The sequence below is a fragment of the Haemaphysalis longicornis genome, unplaced genomic scaffold (genome assembly GCF_048455015.1).
Source record: "Haemaphysalis longicornis isolate Haplotype H1 unplaced genomic scaffold, Haemaphysalis longicornis Haplotype H1 scaffold_6, whole genome shotgun sequence".
In the NCBI taxonomy this organism is placed as follows: Eukaryota; Metazoa; Arthropoda; class Arachnida; order Ixodida; family Ixodidae; genus Haemaphysalis; species Haemaphysalis longicornis.
This window is the reverse complement of record NW_027526407.1, coordinates 61479780-61498449: the sequence shown is the minus strand read 5'-3', so window position 1 is coordinate 61498449 and position 18670 is coordinate 61479780. Positions and strand designations below refer to the sequence as shown.

Sequence of the window (18670 nt, the reverse complement as noted above, 5' to 3'; positions counted from 1 at the left end):
AAACATTTCGGCGAATGTTCTTTGCTGTTTCGGGATTGGAGAAGAAGCTACGGCTTACTAGCTTTCCTGTCGTCAATAACTAAATTAATGTTCTACGAACAACATTAATAGGCAGGTCATTACAAGCACCTGCCGATGTGTATCAAGCTGGAGGGGTTTTTCTATGCAAGAAAATAACCGGCAAAAGCAGTCAAGGCATTGGTGACCCCTTGTCAGATAAGTTTTATTGTTCTCACTATGCGCCGAGCGTATAGCAATGCATCAATCATTGCCAAATGCGGGACATAAATACATCAGATCTCTGCTAGATATGACTCAAGAGACTCACCAAGGGCGAAGCCATTAGACGAACTCTCCTACCCACCAATTGTGCATTCTTCCTTGCCACACATATAACAGAAATTTGTTTGTGTTCACAAACAGTAATGTAAATAGTGCATTTTGACAGCGGAGCCGTTTAAGCTTGAGGTCTGTCCGGGGTGATCGTTAACAGAAACGTCTGCTTGTCGAAGTGGAGAGGGGAAAATGCTGGGCCAGGAAGTGCGAGGGAACGTAAAGAGCAGACAAGGAGCTCAAGCACAAGTGTTGGGGGGGGGGGGTGCACTTTAAGAAACAAAACGCTTCTCGTGGTCGGAATCATATCTGATTGCCTCACGCTACAAAACGGGCGTCTATCCGACTGCACTGTCATTGCATTTGTGGAGCGCAGCATTCCCTTTGAGTTTGTAGCGAGGACTTGGGCTTTGAACTTTGGTTGAGTTGAAGTTAACTTTGGCTTCAGACTTTGGCAGTTTCAGTTTTAGAGCGTACGAAGGTGGATTGTTGACTCGGATTTAACTCAATTGCATGGAGAAAGCTTCACTTTTTAGCCATCTTTCTCTAAAAAAGGGGCCGACCTAATAAACCGAAGCTCAAGGGAGTGAAGACCACCAGCTCCGCAGTCCATAGCTCGGCAAAACTGGGCGCCACTCACTCCCACTCCCGCACAAAAATATATTTTTTGCTCACGCATTCCCTCACGCTCACGCTCAACGGTCGCCCTCACCACTCGTACTCACTCGCACTCACGCTCACTACGCACCCTCACCATTGCAGCCTCACCACTTGCACCCACTCGCGCTTACGCTAACCACTAGCCATGACCACTCGCTCTCACTTGCGCTCATGCTCACCGCTCGCCGTCACTACTCGCACTCACGAGCGCTCACGCTCACCACTCGACAACACCACTCGCACTCACTCGAGCCCACCTCTCGCTGTCACCACAGGCGCTCGCGCTCACCACTCATCGCCACCCCTCGTACGCGAGTGTGCGCTGCAGACCCTGCGTGAGTCATGATACGGAACAGTATCAGTGCATTACGGCGTCAGAAGGCCATCCTAATCATGTTCCTGAACCAACACGCCACCACAGAATTATTTTAGGGTGCCCCATAGCAGGCGCTCAGTGACGACATATTTCGGAAGCTGAAAGCAATCCCGCCAATAACAACCCTCACAGCGAGCGGCTCCTGCGACGAATAGCTAGCAGCGAGTACAAGCGTATTAGCGGCGCTCACCGCGGTAAGCCCCGCAGATGGCGCAAGTAGAGCTAGTGGACTCACGAGTGTTGAGCAGGGCTCACGGTGAGTGGCTTTCGCACTCGCGTGTGGTGAGTGGTGCTCGGTGCGACTGGCACTTACATTCGCGAGTGGTGAGCTGGACTCACTGTGTGTGGGGTTTGCAATCACTCGCATTCACACTCGCCATTCCAAAACGACGGCGAGGATCACTCACCCATCACTCATGAGTGGTGAGGGGGGGTTTGTGAGTGCATCCGTGAGTGAGCCTGCCGATATATCCCGCATTGTCCTGAGTATTTGTTTCTTGCGAAGGTAGATAAATATTTTAAATATTTTTGTTTTCTATATAACTACACTAACTAATCCAGCGGTTCCCCTTCACCACAATTCACCCATGGGAGCAATAGAGGCGGCCAAAGAAAAATCACCCAATGACTACGACTCGCATGCATTTTGGCTTAAAAATGTGATCTGCACCATGGAATTCCGCACTGCAGAACTTCATACTTGCATTTCGTGATCCTTCAGCGCACAGTAAATTTTACGGTCAAATCGCAGGTTCGACATCATCATTCGCCAAGATTATATTCCTTGTAAGATTATAAGCTGAATCACGGGATGGCCTTCTATTGTATATGCTGTAGGAGACGGCAGTCTTTCAGCCATCTTGGGCTGTTCCGCCACGTAAAAATATATACTATGGTATAGTGAGTTGCCTTAAGAAGGTTGAAAGTAGGATGTCTCTTACAGTTTTGTAGGTTGAGGCCGCAGGCAGCGCTACCTTGCTAAATTGTTCGGCAAAAGGGTCTTTTAACATAAAAGAATGAATTCATTCTCCATTCGCTGTAATAGGTCAATTTTGTGCTATAAACATCGTTTTAGATTCTGCGGGTTTATTCCACTCAGTCTGCCCCTCAACTATTACCCGTGCCATTAAAAGTACGGCTACAAAATCATTTATGCCACTTTTGAGTCCGCAGAAATCTCGGTAAATGTACGTTTTTGCTTTTTAATTCCATCACAAGATCGGCTGCCGCAACCAGGATCCTGCCCCCACCCATGGCTCGGCAGCACAATATTTTTTTCTTACTCAATTTATTTGTCACATAGGGTTCATTAATATAAAAAGTAGAAAATCCTGAACACGCGCACAATTTGTCCTAAATTGCTTTGGGGTAATGACGGTTTAGCATAGCCGCATTATGCTTAAAAAGTGACATCCCTTTTGACGACACGCGTTAAATGATAGAGAGTTTAGAGTCCACAGTCTTGAATGTGTTTTACTGTTAACAGGGCAAGGAAGAAAACGGCCTCCTGTCTCCGTCGGTGTGCCAGAAATGGTTTACAAAAGTCATGACCGCCTTTTATCAAGAACACCCCAGCAATCCATGGCAAGAAATTCTCGAAGATTTCGCAGGCTTCACGGTAAGAACGGTAGCTAATGTCAAGCTCTAGAAAAAACTTTAAAGCTTTACATGCTTCTGTATATTTCAGAAAAATCCTAAATGTGTGCGTTTAGGCACCATATGGCCAAAAGAACATCAGAATAAGGGACAAAATGTCTTTATTGTGTCTCCTGATCGCGATTGTCTACTCGGAAGTGCAAAACACGCGTAAAGATATTTTGAAATTGGTGTTATTTGCCAAATGGGTACCTAACTGAAGGCATTAGTACAAAAACGACTAAGAAATACCAGGGAACTGTACACTTTGCGGAATTTTGCTGCCTTCAGCGGAAGCCGACAGTTGCTACGCTGGAATTTGCGGTGGTAACAGGAAACGCCACCTTTTGGAGAGCTACACCAGGGACGCTCAGTCGTGGAGAATTGATGACTAGAGGGCGAACGGTAGCAGTGGGGCCTACGCAACGTCGAGTTCCCCTGCTCGCTTCGGCTGCGACGAGCTAGTCGAGGCGGTGGCACAGCCAGCCCGGATGGGGCGTGTTGTATGGCTGCCTTGTAGTGTTTTAGGGATGTTCACTCGAAACTGTGCAGGTTTGCCGTTGTTTCCATGAATGTGTAAGATGGCTGTGATGTTGAGACAAGTGGATTCATACAAGTGTGATGACGTTTGTTTGTTCTACATGTAAAGTTTGGTACAGTGGGCTTTTGAAAAGAGTACGTCGTACATAGGTCTTATTCAGTGGTTTCATTCATCAGCATTAAACATGGGCGATTGTGCATCGGCACTCGCGCACCCAGGGTGCCGGCATGCAACCTAATTTTGCGTACATCCTAATAACTTTTTTTTTCTTCGCTAGGCTATTTCGACGTCAGTGTGTCAGTCCTCGGCCATTTGGAGCTTCTTTGAAGTGGGAGCCCCGGGCACCAAAGCCACAATAGAATGCAGTGCCCCTCATGCTTGCGCCATGTACCATCAAATATCTCTTATACTCATTTTGCCGTTTCTCACTGTAAAACTCGGTTGGGACACTGACAAGCAGTTTACCAGCCCTAAGACACGGAGGAGTTTCTAGGCCCATGTCTTTGGCACATTTCAGCGTCGAGATGCTCAATATCTGCCCCCTTATCTTCGGGATTTTCAAGCTCGCGCACAATGTGTCGGTCGCTTGCAAGGTATTCTTTGGAATTGGTGATATAACACCGGTTTTCAATTGGGAAGCGTACTTATAGGTAGCAGCGTGCTTAGGTAGCAGCCACACAGTGCACAACGTCACCTGGGAGGCAGCTGCGCTGGTTCTGTTGCTCTTGCGAAGCGACTAGGCTTTATGCAAAAGTATGAAATGCTAAATCGCCGTAGCGACCGAGCGATGTTTCAAAAATGGTCGACGGCGCGCACGCGCAAGGAAAGGTAGACAAAAAACTTTTCGTCAGTTTTGGTCTTGGATAATCTGGTGCCTGCGGAATGCGTCTTACGTGCATCCCCTGCATCACAGCCGATCCCCAACTGTTGTTAACAAAGTTGGGTTGTTGGCCTTTGACTTAGCAGGGTGCATTAAAGACATATACGGATACGTGCACAAGTATATCGAGTATTTTAGTTATAGTAAAGCACGTTTACACGAATAGTATTACGTGATGGCATGAATACATGTAACGACCTAGTTACGTAATGCATAAGAGGCCAAGGGTCCGACAAGGCTAGGCAACGTGCCTCACTCAGCTTTGTCATAATCGCGGATGTTGGTCCATGACGCTACGCACCACTACGGTCTTACTTGTATTTTCATGGCGTGACAATATCTATAGCGAAGGCTAGCAAGGGCGAATAGCAAAACAACGTAAACGGAACAGTATCATGATGGGGCTAATGAGAGCACACCATTTCGCCCCTGGAGACACGCAGGAATAATTCAAGAACGCTACGTGCCAAAGTAGCGAATCACGTTTACAATGTTACCACATAGGTAGGGCTACCAGGGATGACTACTGAGTCCCCTGAGTCGCAGCAACTGAGAGAACTGAACAATGCAATAGGAAAACGACCATGACGAATGTAACGAAAGCACACAGTCGCCGCACTGGATATGTTTCTGTATGTCTGTGCTTTCCCTGCTGCGACGGCCTCTGCAGCGTCCGCGTCAGCGGCAGCTGACAAACATAGACGCTCGCGAATAAAACTCTGACATGGAGATGCTACAGAACCCAAATAGCCCGCATGGCTTGCATGTGCTGTCTGCAGAAAAAGTGACCGCAGATTCACGCACACCGAGACCATTACGATTCAAGATTTTTCTCCAGAAATATATCGCCCTCACGACGAAGACATTGTCGCAGCAGAATATGACATGATCGCTACATACCTACCATTATTAAAGGAGCCATGAAGACAAAACCCAAGTTTGGTTCAATCAAACGATTGCCTCGTTAGAATCACACTGACGCCACTATTTAACGTAAACTTCACTCAAATAAGCTACATAATTAGGAAAAAAGGGAATGGCCATGCGACCCAGTAGCTCATTTCCCGCAATAGAACCTATGATGTCATACCAGACTGCTTTGCGATAGGTGGAGGCCGGCAAAAGCAGACGCGAATTAGGCAGAGCTTATAAGCTTGCCGAGCGAGCTATTTCCGCCTACATGTAATGCATACCCATTTTACAGCAGTAAGAATTGTGCGGTAAACAGCAAAAGTTACGAAAATACACGTAAACAAAGAAGAACCCATGCGCACTGCAGTTGGTACTGGGCGCACTATGCTTGCTTTAGCTGCAGTGCAGTCTGACGCTTTGGAGTTGTTCTATACGACGCTGGAAGATCGCCGTAAGCGACGTTGCCTTACCTGACCCTGTTTGTCAGGCACACCCCCCGTTTCACGTAGTGATTCCTTTCTACAGTAACAAAACCAAGCCAGGTGTAAATACTGCCAAAAGCAAAGCAACGGCGGAATGCTGAGTATGCTAGCGCCATCTGAGAAGTTTGACGGCAAGAGGGGCTGCAGAGCCGAATGACGCATTGGAACTATACGCGCCGTTATGACTTCTTTGTATTACTTCTTTGTCTTTTGTATACGCGCCGCTATGACTTCATTGTAGACGTCACCATAACACACGATTTGGCTGTAGAATCAAACTTTTAACCTAAATTGGTTGATTTTTCAGGTAATACAACATCATTTTCTGCCGCGCAAGCGCTCGGGACACTCTAAAACGCGAAATCGTTCGAATAAAACAAATTTGTATGTCTTCATGGCACCTTTAAGCATAGAGGATTACATAGCTTGAAATAAATCTGACTACCTTCCCACATGTACACACTCGCAAGTAGCGCGTTATTATGTACTGCGTGAGTGAAGATATGTACGTGTTGTAGGAGAAGTAAAGAAAGGTACGTTAATATATACGTGAGTGCAATCGATATGGTGCAGCTGGTATGCAACGAAGCCAAGGTCATTCGATCTCTCTACCAACGATTCTGCCCTGCTTAACCCTTCTGGACGTGAGGCATCATTTCAGAAGATTCCAGCCGACTACCACCCACCACCTGAAAAATAGAACAACGATTTCATGCAATCCTGTCCAGTCCAGCAAGCGGTCGTGCACCCCATAGTTATCACCGTCGCCGTGTCCTGTGTCCCCAGTTTTGCTTAGCAGTGGTTTAAAAAGATAATTTGCTGACTATTAGACAACCCAAAAAAACCATCGCATAACCTAAACTATTTTCTTAAGCATTACAAATGAGGTGCTCATTTAAATTAGGTGAATGGATTGGTAGCCATAAACATTTGGGTGCGAAATATCTCAGTTTAGGCATCAAATAACAATAGCGTTTAACATGCGCAATAAAGTAGATTGACAAAACCTTAAAACAAGAAATAAAGAAACTTTAATCGTTCTGTTACCTTAGGTAGCAGTTATCCTTAATAAATCAGCCAACTCTGCAGCTGACCTACACCACGGCCGAACTGGAGGAGCGGCGAGCGCTGACTTTATTAATGAAAGAGCGCGCCCGCCACTCCTCCAGCCATGCCGTGCCTGCACTTCATATGAGGAAGAGTTGGCCTTGCCGCTTCCGGCCTATTGCAGCCCGTTGGGCGAGAGCCAACCAGCGTGAACAACGCCTACCGTTGACGTTTGCCACGCGGCAGAGGGGCCTCCTCAAAGTGAGCAGTAAACCCTGTGCTCGCTTGATTCAGGAGTGTGTGATCTTACTGCAGATGCGGGCTGTGTATGAATAGGTGTGCAATCGTTCGAGAACTATGAACTTTAATGTCATGGAGTCAACACGTCAACAGGGAAACTCTTTGATGTACTACAATTACTGAACAGTCAAACATTAGGTCTGCAGACTTTGTTCCTGCTCGGAAGTGGCTCTGAAAACATATTTCCCTGTTTTGCGATGCCTAAGACTGTAATACGCTGTCATTGACTAGAATAAGGCATGCTGGTAAATTAGTGTGATAAATTTTTTTTCTCTTAACAGGAGTGCATCTACAGAGACCACAAGTTCCTCTCGAAGTGGAAAGAGTGTTTGAGGGAAGTGGTGCTTGAGTACCACGACGAAGATTTGAAAAATCGAAACAAGGATGTCAGCGGAAGTTTGCAGGTGGGCTTTGGATTGTTTTGGGTTTTTAAATGAGGTCGTTTTTGAGGAGTGTTGGGTCCTTGATTGAAATTGGAGCGCATGAATTATACTTTACGGTAAAGCCTTAAGGCCAATCTGTTGGTTCACTGAGGTGCAGAAAATCTAAGTTAACGCAGTAAGATGTCCTATGTGTACCTCAGTGGTACTGACGTGATGTACGCAAGGAATACACGTTTCTCATGAGATCACCACATGGAGCACAGGCGGTTGTAATGTTCCCTATATGGTAACATTGTCGACAAAAAAGTAGCGCGCAATGCTATTCCTTTGATAAATGTCTGAAATGTGTTAAGTATATCGGTCGCATTCTCATACATATGAGAAATAAAACGAACGTAAAAACGAGACATTTAAAGAAACACTAAAGGCTGGAAAGGCTTGTATCGATAGATTACGGCTTGCATCGATGGACGACGATGCCGAGAATATTACTACACCATTCTCGCAACCAGCAGTTGTTTATTAAGAAAACAGAAAACGAGAGAAACATAAAAAACTGAGGACGGCGCCCCGTACGCATTTCGATACTGCGGTTTGTGACGTCGCAAAAGTGGTGAACGGCGGGAGCTGATGGGAGAAACATCTGTAGATCTTATCCTAAAAAAAAATTTCTAATGGGTTCTGTGCGTGAACTAAACGTAAATCAAAGTCAAAGGTTTCCGTGAGCTCACCGTATTTAAAAAACACAGACTACAGCTTTTATACACTGCGAACAAGGCAGCTTCTCTCACTATTCAGTCAGCCATCATGCTAAGAGCTTCGTTTTCGAAAATCATTGATGCGCTGTTGGCGAACTCAGTAACCTACGCCGATGATCACCCGAGTTTCTGCAAGCATTATACCTGGCAGGACGCAGCTAAATAGCTTTCATTGGAATTGACAAAAGGAGCTAGATGCAGTGCAAGTGGTTAAGCAAGCCGCCCGAGCTTCAAATTTCCCTTTCTCCGCGCGCGGAGTAGCAAGAGTAGGAGGAGGAGTAGCACTTTATTTTAAAACTTTCTGTAGGTCAAGAGCGCCCGGTTCGAACATAATCGCCCATGGAAAGGACTTACTGCGGGTGCTTAGCTGACCGATCCGCCCGCTCGCCTCGAGCCACCGCTGATAACCGGTAAAACGTGCGTCGCTGTGGCCTGGTTATGTACGAGCCAGTGGGAGAGCGGGGGTGACGAGTCTACTCGATACGACTACCGTGAAGAGCACGCCAGGTTCGCGCCGCATGAAAGAAGATAATATGAGATGTATGTGATCGCCAGACGAGGTGAAATAGACGCACCCTCCTCAAGGGTGCCAGCCGGGACCCCGGGGGCGCACTTGATATTCGAAACGATGGTTCTAGCTTCTAAAGGCTTCGCTGGAAGCCGGCTGGATGAGGTTTGGGAAACCGGAAAGCGGTCACACCGGCCGCTCGAGCACCCAAAGTGTTTTCTATTCCACCGGTGAAAAATCATAAACCTCTGAGCCAGCGTCCTCGGGCCGAGAATGGTTGCCGGAGTCGGCCATTGCTCGGAGAAGTAAAAGCTACCGTTTCAAGCTTTTGCGCTCTAGACCGCACCGATGCCGCGGGCGCTTCGCTCCTAGTTTGTGACGCAATGGCTACATCAGGAAAAAATGAAAGGGAAACGGGTGACAGAAATATCAGCTTTCTGTGCTTATTTCGAGGCAAATAACGCATCGTCGCTCGTGTAACAAAAGCCGAGAGAGCTACGAAACCTGTGATCTTTCAGTTAAAACCAAATTCCATGGAACGTTTAGTGTCCCTTTAACTAGGCCCTTCAGTAAACCAAAAAGATAACCAGTACACTCTTTAACGCAAGCAATCTTGTGAACAGTGCAGCAGAAAATTTTCTTGACCGAAGAACTCTGTTATGAAGTTAGTGGGTGTTCCGCCGTTTACTCTCGCCGCGAAGATAATGGACACTAATGGCTTATTGTGACACCCTATCAAAATACTCACGCTTTCGTTCCCGTATGGGCCGCACATATCAGGAACGGAAGTGCTCTGGCTGTTCATCCGCTGCTTTAAAATTGGTCACAGGCACAATGACGTAACGCTGAAGTGTGTTACAAAGTACAATTATGCACTACCAGCTGGTGGAGTGTCCTCCTCTTCAAACATATCCACGTATGCCTGCTTCGAAAGCCAATGCTGGTTTTGGCATATCAACCAAGCATTCTAAAGCGGTACAATGTAAACTGCACAACGTCTGAATGCTTCTTGCAACGTCGTGGTTTCAGAAACGTTCCGATATTATAAAAAAACTAGCCATTGTACAAAGTGACCTAAATTGAAGGATAGATTTTCAGTGCATAAAGCTACCGTCGTGAATAAGGCAACCTGTGAGCAAAATTAATTTTTCGGCACTTTCTTCGAAACAAAAGATCCTGCATGTCATACCGTTCATCTAGATTTGCATGTGTTCTCAATAAATTTTTAAATGCCATGACGCGGGAACTTCCCCTAATTAATTACGCTGTTAGCCCTGTGCAATAGTTTATAGGGGCAATATATAAAACAAGCGCTTTTTTCTTCTTGTTAGCTTACTTGATTCAGATAGTTCGTGCATTATATTTCAGTGAGTAACGTGAGAACCAGAGAATTCTAAACAGGAATAAATTTTCCGCTTCACGTTGTTTGCTGCAGGACGATTTGCAAACTTCAACACGATATTCAGCAGAGAGATTGATTTATTGTTGGGTTTAACGCGCCGACGCGACCCAGGCGATGAGGCGCGCCGTAGTGGAGGACTCCGGTTTAATTTTGACCAGCTGCGGATCATTACCGTTCGCCAAAATCTCGTACACACGGGCGTTTTTGCCTTTCGCCTCAATGAGAAAAGTGGTCGCAGCGGCCGAGAATCCAAACCACGCTCGTGTGGTCAGCAGCACAACGCCTTAGCCACTGAGCGACCGCGGCGGGTACTCAGCAGAGAGGACCCGATAAAAAAGAACTCGTGCCACATACCAACGCCGCAACTGCTTTTGAGAATAACGACAAGAAAGTGAGGCTAACACTTGCAATTTCGTGGCTCTTGCAACATTCTATTTGCTGAAGTTCACTTATGTGATTAATAGTAATAAAAACGGTAAAAATGTAAACTTTTCCTGGTAAAGTTACTGACAAGCACAATGTCGTTCATGTTAACATAAGCGCTGTCACATTGGTAAAGCCGTCTCCGAACCGAGCTTCGTCACTTCCGTCATGTAGTGGTAGCCTGGTGGACCAGCGGTGCCCAGGAGAGCTGCCTTTGCTCCGGGCCACAAAGAACCGAGGTCAAATCTTCACTGTTGAATGCATGGCGATACGAGAATAGCGATTATACAGGAACAGCAGCCCGCTGGCGAACTTACAAGAAGGCTCGGGCATAGTAACGCAATTTACGAGGGCCAGAAGCGATCTCTTCTGCGTTGTCGAAATGGCGAAATTTATAAACATAGACCCGAACGGCCAGCAGTCTTCCAGTACTTTGCGCATGGCTATAAAAAGTACAAACAGGCACAAGAACTTCCTCCACAAATGTCGTGATAGGTGGCGCATCGTAAAGAAGAGCTTCCAACCGTCTTCCGGGGGCTCGCCGACGGCACGAACAAAGTACAAACAAGCACAAAAAATCCTCTCCGCGCCGAGAGAAGGCAGAAAACGAAGGCTTCAACCAGGCGGTAGCCTCTATTCGGGTCCAGGAATTCAATTCCTGGCGGAGTCAGTAATTTCTTTTATTTAGGCGGGCGTTTTCTCCTGACGACGCCACGAAAATTTTCTTGGCTTGTAGAGGTATGCTGCTTCGCAGTAAAAGTCGTGAAAAGTTACCTAGTATATACATAGCGTCACTTCTCGGAAATCACTGATCTTTGATAAATATGTTTTTGCTGTCTTAAAGATATGTTATGGCGTGTATATAGAAGACATTTTCCGCAGTAACTTCCCGTGAAAAACGACACAGCTGACGAAATTTTTAAATTTCAAGGATAATTTGTACTGTGAAAATCGTTCTATTAGCTGGTGGCAGAGTACTAAAACGATGCTTGTGCCTCGTCTGCACAATCCCATCATCGGATCAAAAACACAGGTGTTAGAACTGCGAGACTGTACTAGCCAAGTCTCAGTTCGCCATACTTTTGTCTGTTTCGCCTTTTTAGTGTCTCCTCAAATCAACTTACAAAGCCTGAGATGAGTTGAACGAGTGCCACGAATAATTCACATCCTTCCCTTGAGCGGAGCAGGAAAGCTATTGTACTCATTTTCTCTGTTAATTTCTACTTTCCATTTCAAATATTTTTTTAGGAACTCGTGGCGGGTACCCCTAACGCCTTGTTTCTTACATACACCCGTTCATGAAGATTTTGGCGGGCTGTATGAAAAACAAACATCTGAAATTCAATTTGCGTTTGTGTTCAAGATATACAGCTCAACGAGGTTCAGCAGCGAACAAGAGATGATAAACGTGCTCTCACTTCTTTCCTAAGCTGTGTGATTTTTTTGTTGCAAAACAAACCACATACTTTTACAAATGTTACAACAGCAATGTTTGTTTTTTGCGCAGGAGAAAAAGGGGGGGAAATCCTACCACTCCCTCAGTGAAGATAGAAATGGGAGCAGAAACGAGGAAGATCCGACCTCTGAAAAGTGTCCGTATTGCTTTGACAAATGGGATCCTGATGAATTTGCCGTAAGATTACGAGCCGTTTCCTTCTTCTAACGCTATCGCGTAAAATATAGTGGTTGGCATTACAAAACGTAACGGGAAAGCACTCAAACTTTCTATAACGAACGTGGACGAAATAGGACCGCAACACAAGACGGTAGCGCACTCACTGTTTTATAAGAAAACACCTGATATATATGTTCTGTGAAAAAAATAGAGATAGAAATGTGGGTGATACACGTGACCAAAATTAATACACTGTGGCTCACATACCGTCCGAAATGCAAGCATCAAAAGTATCATATCGAAACGTTAATAAACACCATTTTACAAATGATGCTACAATGGTATTTTTTCGAAGAAAATTATACGGGTATCAGCAGCCTATTTGTTCAATGAAGCAAAGTTGAGTTTGGGCCACACGGTCCTCCTAAAGTTCACACGTCTGACTCAAAAAGTTACTGCGGAACATACGCTTTCTTTTATATTATATGAGCACCTGATCATAAGTTTTCGTTGAGTTATGAAAATTTGCATGCATTGTTTTATGTGATTCCGTATTTATTGCGCGCCGCAGCGCACACCTCAGCTATGACGTGTGTCGTATTGGATGACTCTGAAATACGTTTGATAATCTGGGAATATTTACGTTTTACGAAATCTGGACAAATTTATTTTCCGCTTCCACCGGAAAAGCGGACGCCGTAGCCAGGTAATCTTAGTGGTACATTTTTTCCTGCCGCCATCGTGGGTTATGAGAAGACTGAACAGTGACCCTGGAATAGGGAAAAATTGGTTCAGCTTGCACTAGTGGTGCAAGGCTAGAGAAACAGCCGAGCTGGCGGCTCCTGTCACTTCGTCGGTGACCCCGCTGATGCACCTCAAATATATTTCCTAACTTGCCACTGAAACTTCTCAATGACTGGCCGGCCCGGATCGTTTTGTTCGCAGCCTTTCACATCTCTCCAAAAATGGACCGCGGCGCTAGAACACGCGGCAACCACCTTCGCGAACTCCGCGTCTGTAGCGCGAACTCTGCGTTTGCGCTCCTCACTTGAGGCGCGAACGCACGTGAACTGCTGTGTAGAAGAGTACGCCAGAGATCACGCCACAAACTTTGTACAGAGTGTTCTTTCAGGTCGAGCTGGTCGACTCAGGGTGCCCCTCACATGGCGCAACGACATGCGCAAGCCTGGTCGACGCCAAGGGTTCCTCAGGAGGAGCAAACTCACATGCGCTCTGTCTTTCTTCTTGGTATTTTTTTATGGTAATGCTATATGGCGGAACTAAAAGCTGAAAAAGCTCTGCTGTTAGAATGTTCACGCTCTCAGAGCCATACCGAACGAGGAGTCGGGGTGTCGTAACCAAATGGTTTTCTCTGATCTCAGCTGGGCTTGCCTTGGCTCAATCGTCAGTTCACAGGCCGGCAACACAGGGGGGAGGACTTTGCTTTTGCACAGCATCCTTGCCTCATCGCGTCACATTATCTGAGATTACATCACAGTGTTTAGTCACATTTTGAAGTGCAAAAGACTACACTGCAGGCAATCTCGCATCCTGTAGTTTGGGGATAATAAGTAGCCATGGAATCCTTACCGCCATTACGTTCAGAGTAGAAACGTCATGTTGGTGTCAGAGCATATTTCATTGTGATTGGATGCTTGGTCAAGCTTTTATTCATTCACCCAAAAACAAACCATCTTAGTCGATAGTGCACCCTCCTGGGGTACTTCAGAGAGCTTAGCTTTTACCTGTGCAGCCCTAATTTTCTAAACCAATTTTTTGCAACCGTGTAAAACTCTCCTTAGTCTGATTTTGTGTCAAATAGTGGCCCCCTCACTTAACAAATCAGACGTTCACCACAGTGTGCCTCTCCATGATACCCTGTCTGAGCTAGTTTGAAGTGGCAAGGGTCACACGGGTCGGCCATTACGTAACCACACGATTTGTGGTTCCCAGCTCACAAAACTTACCAAAGTTCTGAAACAGTAATGGTAAGCAACGCTCAACTGGGACATACCTTCTTTCAAAGCAAGACGTTTTAAGGCGATCTTACAACCTGCCATTGTTATTTTCAGGAACACGTAAAAAGCTGTCAGAAGCAGTACATCAACTGTTCACAGTGTGGCATAAAGGTATATCAAGATGACTATAAACAACACCTGAAGCAGAAGTGTCGTACAAATCAGCAACTTGGCAACCATATTGAGGTGAGAGCGCTTGGTTGCCGCCATGGATTATACAAGTGTTACCCTGTGAGTATCTTACACGATACCTAATCACCTGTTGACGTCCATTGCTGAGGTCTCACGCTCCTATTTACTGGACCATCTGTTGCCGGCATCTGATAACTTCTGGTGGATTTTCACAAAGAGCTCTTCCAACAGCAGAATCGCATGGAAGACAAATCAGTTTATTTAGATAGGAAGTGTGCGGGGCTGCACTGAAACGTGACGGCTGTTTGTATATAGTTTTCGGGCTGGCCTTGATGTCAGTGTTGGGTATTTAGGTCTGGACAATCTTGCTCTTGACTGCGTCGCCATCTTCTGACTCCTGCAAACATGATACTCATAATACATGACACGCATTCCCTCTTTAGCGGTGACATGTGTGGCTGCCCAAGTTTTTCTCGGAACGTCTTTTTCTGAGAAATGACATGCACCCGACGTGCCAGCAGCGCCATGTGCGACCACGTGGATTACTTTTCCTTAACGCTATCTTTAACGGTTATCGCCGGCACACGAAAGAAAACACCGAAACAGCGCAACATTGCTTGGTCTAAACCTGGAGAGCCTCAAACTCTTTCCGAAGAACCTTTACTATACCGCAACGTAAGAAGCATTGTATTCAGAATTCAAAGTATAATGATTGCTTATATAAACGCATCTGAATAGAAGTTGGTGCTGGTTGACAGCACCTGAAACGTATTTTCTCCAAAATTAACGTGCAACTACGTCTCGTGGCAAAAGAGTGAAAGCGGTCGAAGCATACACTTCTACTTCGAAAACGCGTTCCATGTATTTCAAGAGGAGACACACTGCAAATGGCTACAGCCACACAGCAGCTCTCCCAAAATTCCGAAAAAAATTTCAAAAAGCTATAGTGAAAAGATGGTAAAAAAATTCGCAAAGATGGTGAGGACGAAGGACGAAGCGGGAGTTGAAATATCTATGAAAACGGGTTGACACCGGCAACAGATGATGATGACTTTCTAGAAAATGCACACTTACAAGTCCTAATAAGGCACCATCACGGTCCACCAAAGTGTGTTTTCCCCGTTTTGGGTCAAAACGACAACCTTGAGATTTGGTAACATTTGTTTACTTCTGCTTATTTTAAAAATGGTCCCCGTATATCTGCCTCGTTTTTTCACGCCCGTAGCAGGCCAATGACGAACAATTTTGCCTAGAGGCAGCAGTCTTCACTAGGAAGACAGAGGTTGGCTTTGGGTGCACTTAGGGGGCATAAGTATTTCGCGCACTCTCATTGCTGGTTGTCAACAGTTCCCCAAAAAGTTGCCGCAGTACGTTTACTTGCTTGCAGGGCAACCCTGCGTAAGAAAGCGCTTGGTGGTTATGCCTGTGCGATAAAAGGTCAGTTGTGTCGGCAGGACCAGTGCTGTGGGTAAAGTCCCGTGAAATAAACGCCTTGCACCGAAATTTAATTCTAGAGTCACCTGGCTATTTTTGCGTTGCAGAAGCCAACTACTACAAAGTTATGAACCAAAATACAGCGCTGAACGATATACTGATACTTGGGTAATAAATAGTAAGACCTCAATTCACTGGGGAGCTGGTTTAACTGGAACAGTGGCACCGGTATTCCCGTAGACGTTGCAGCTACGTATTTCAACACGGGGTTAATAAAGATGAACGTGGGTGGCATATTATTCTGTCCTCAGTTACGTATGGGAGGAAATAACCGTAAATAAATGCATGAAAATGTGGGCTGGTTCCTCTAGCTAAAGACCCGACTGCACACTCCCTCTACAACGGCCCGCTCACACCTCAACCTGGTAGTACGGACGGGAGCTGGAAGGACATCCCCCCCCCCCCCAATCCCCCTCCTGCTCATTGGAAAAGCAGAGATTCTGTCAGTTTGTGGAGTTTCTGAACACTCTACACCAAGCGCTCCTAGGTGCTCGGGGCATTTCAGAAGTTGCACAGGGCGGATAGTTGTGTAGGATAGATCAAAAGAAATTTCATCACGTGTAAGAAACGCACATGTTCGAAGCAGCCGGAGAGACTGCTCCCGGCTCACCGTTAATAATAAGTACGGATACGGTAAGTCCTCTTTTCGAATTGCGCGCTTTTGTGCCAAGTTATGAAGGTATTCACAGTCTCTCTCCTGCTCCCCCCCCCCTCCCCCCATTGCTTGATGGCGTGGATCTCGACCGGTTTCGAGGTTGGTCCTGTTTCCCTAGACGGCCGAGTGAGCTAGCGTTCAAACAACCTGCACCTTTCTTCCGGGCAACTCTTCCAGCAGGATGTATAGAGCAGTCGTGTAAAGTGTCTCCAAAAACTCCGACACACCTGTCGCAAGTCTATTGTGGCAAAATCCACACTCGTCATGAAGATGACCAGTGCAATGGCATCCTCCGCGCCCTGTATACTTGTTGGGAAGGATGATAGTTGGAGGCAGAGGTCGGCAAACTCACTCATGAGTCCATTCACTCAGACTCATTTGGACTCAAACTCACGCGTGAGTTTGAGTTTGAGTGAGCGCGAGGCTAGTGTGGCATGGTGAGTTTGAGCTTGAGTGAGTTTGAGCCGAGTGATCACGACTGAGTTTGAGTCCGATTGAGTTTGAGTCCATTTTGAGTTCTGAGTACATTTTGAGTTTGAGTCCATTTTGAGTTCTGAGTACATTTTGAGTTTGAGTCCATTTTGAGTTCTGAGTACATTTTGAGTTTGAGTCCATTTTGAGTTCTGAGTACATTTTGAGTTTGAGTCCATTTTGAGTTCTGAGTACAATTTGAGTTTGAGTCCATTCTGAGTTCTGAGTACACTTTGAGTTTGAGTCCATTTTGAGTTCTGAGTACATTTTGAGTTTGAGTCCATTTTGAGTTTGAGTTCATTTTGAGTTCTGAGTACAATTTGAGTTTGAGCTCATTTTGAGTTCTGAGTACATTTTGAGTTTGAGTCCATTTTGAGTTTGAGTCCATTTTGAGTTTGAGTCCATTTTGAGTTCTGAGTACATTTTGAGTTTGAGCACATTTTGAGTTTGATTACATATTGAGTTTTGAGTACATTTTGAGTTCTGAGTAAATAGGAGTTTTAAGTCCATTTGGAGTTTGAGTACATACGAGTAGCCTAGCAGGCAGCTATGGTTGGCTGTTAAGTTTCATGCGTCACTGTGGGCTCGGAATTCAAGTTACCTGCGGGTATGGCACCAATCGCGATCTGCATGATCGGTTGGGAGGGAGGTGGTGTCTGATTTTTTTTAGTTTCTTGTTGAATTTTTATGGCCATAAGCACTTGCTGTATACCTAATTTTCGCGGCTGGGCGCGTGAGTGATAATTGACTGGTGAGGTCATAAAAAGGGTTGTCTTAACTTTTCCTCCTGACGGATCCACTAAGAGCGTGGGAAAGGGTGGTGGGAAAGCACACGGCGGCGCTGGCGTGCTGGTTGTTCGCCTGCTACTGTTAACGGCTTGATATACTAGGGGTCACAAAGGAAGAGGTGAGAGCCGGGGGGAAATGGGGGCGGGGGCTGTCCTTTCTACTGTTTCAAATGAATTAGCTGAATTGACTGGGCAGCGCCCCTTAAGACAGAATAATGACCACATCAGATTGGGTGAAAAGTGAAACTGATGAGGCTAAGGCGTGTAAGGTATCAAATGAAAGGTCCGGATTAACGGAATCACGCGGGGTAAATAAAAAAAATGCTTCCTGATTGTAGTCATCAGGCAGTCATAATGAGTCATAGATTGGGTTAAAATTCAAAATGACGCTGCGAGGGCATGTGGGGAATCAAATTCAAGGTCTCGATGTGGGGAATCATTCGGGACGAACATGAGATATGGATATATCATGACGTAGTCATGGTAAATCAAAGATTCGGTTAAAATTCAGGTTCATGACGCTAGGGCGTATCAAATTAAAGGTATCGATGAGGGTAATCACGTGCTTCCTGATTATTATCATGACATAGTCAAAATGGGTCATAAATTAGGTTAAAATTCACAATGATGCCACTGGGTGTCCGGGGTATCAAACTGAAGGTTCCGATAAGGAAAATCACGTGGGACAAAAATGTGGTAGGGCTATATCATGAGATAGTTATGGTTAGTCATTGATTGGTTTAACGTTCAAATTGATTCCGCTAGGATGTGATGGGTATCAAATCAATGGTCTTGATGAGCCGAATCACGTGGGAGAAATACAAAAATGCTTCCTGGTTATAACCATTAGATTTTCA

The 18670-nt window shown here is 45.7% G+C and overlaps 1 protein-coding gene across 1 annotated transcript in view; it reads left to right on the top strand.

Moving 5' to 3' along the window:
* The window catches only part of LOC144142794 (uncharacterized), a 106810-nt gene that overhangs the window by 84876 nt on the left and 3264 nt on the right, over positions 1 to 18670 (top strand). Inside the window, exons 16-19 of the mRNA XM_077674525.1 lie at positions 2856 to 2987; positions 7448 to 7570; positions 12148 to 12273; positions 14328 to 14459. Of these exons, the coding sequence (XP_077530651.1) occupies positions 2856 to 2987; positions 7448 to 7570; positions 12148 to 12273; positions 14328 to 14459 (513 nt within the window). The remainder of the gene's footprint in view (positions 1 to 2855; positions 2988 to 7447; positions 7571 to 12147; positions 12274 to 14327; positions 14460 to 18670) is intronic.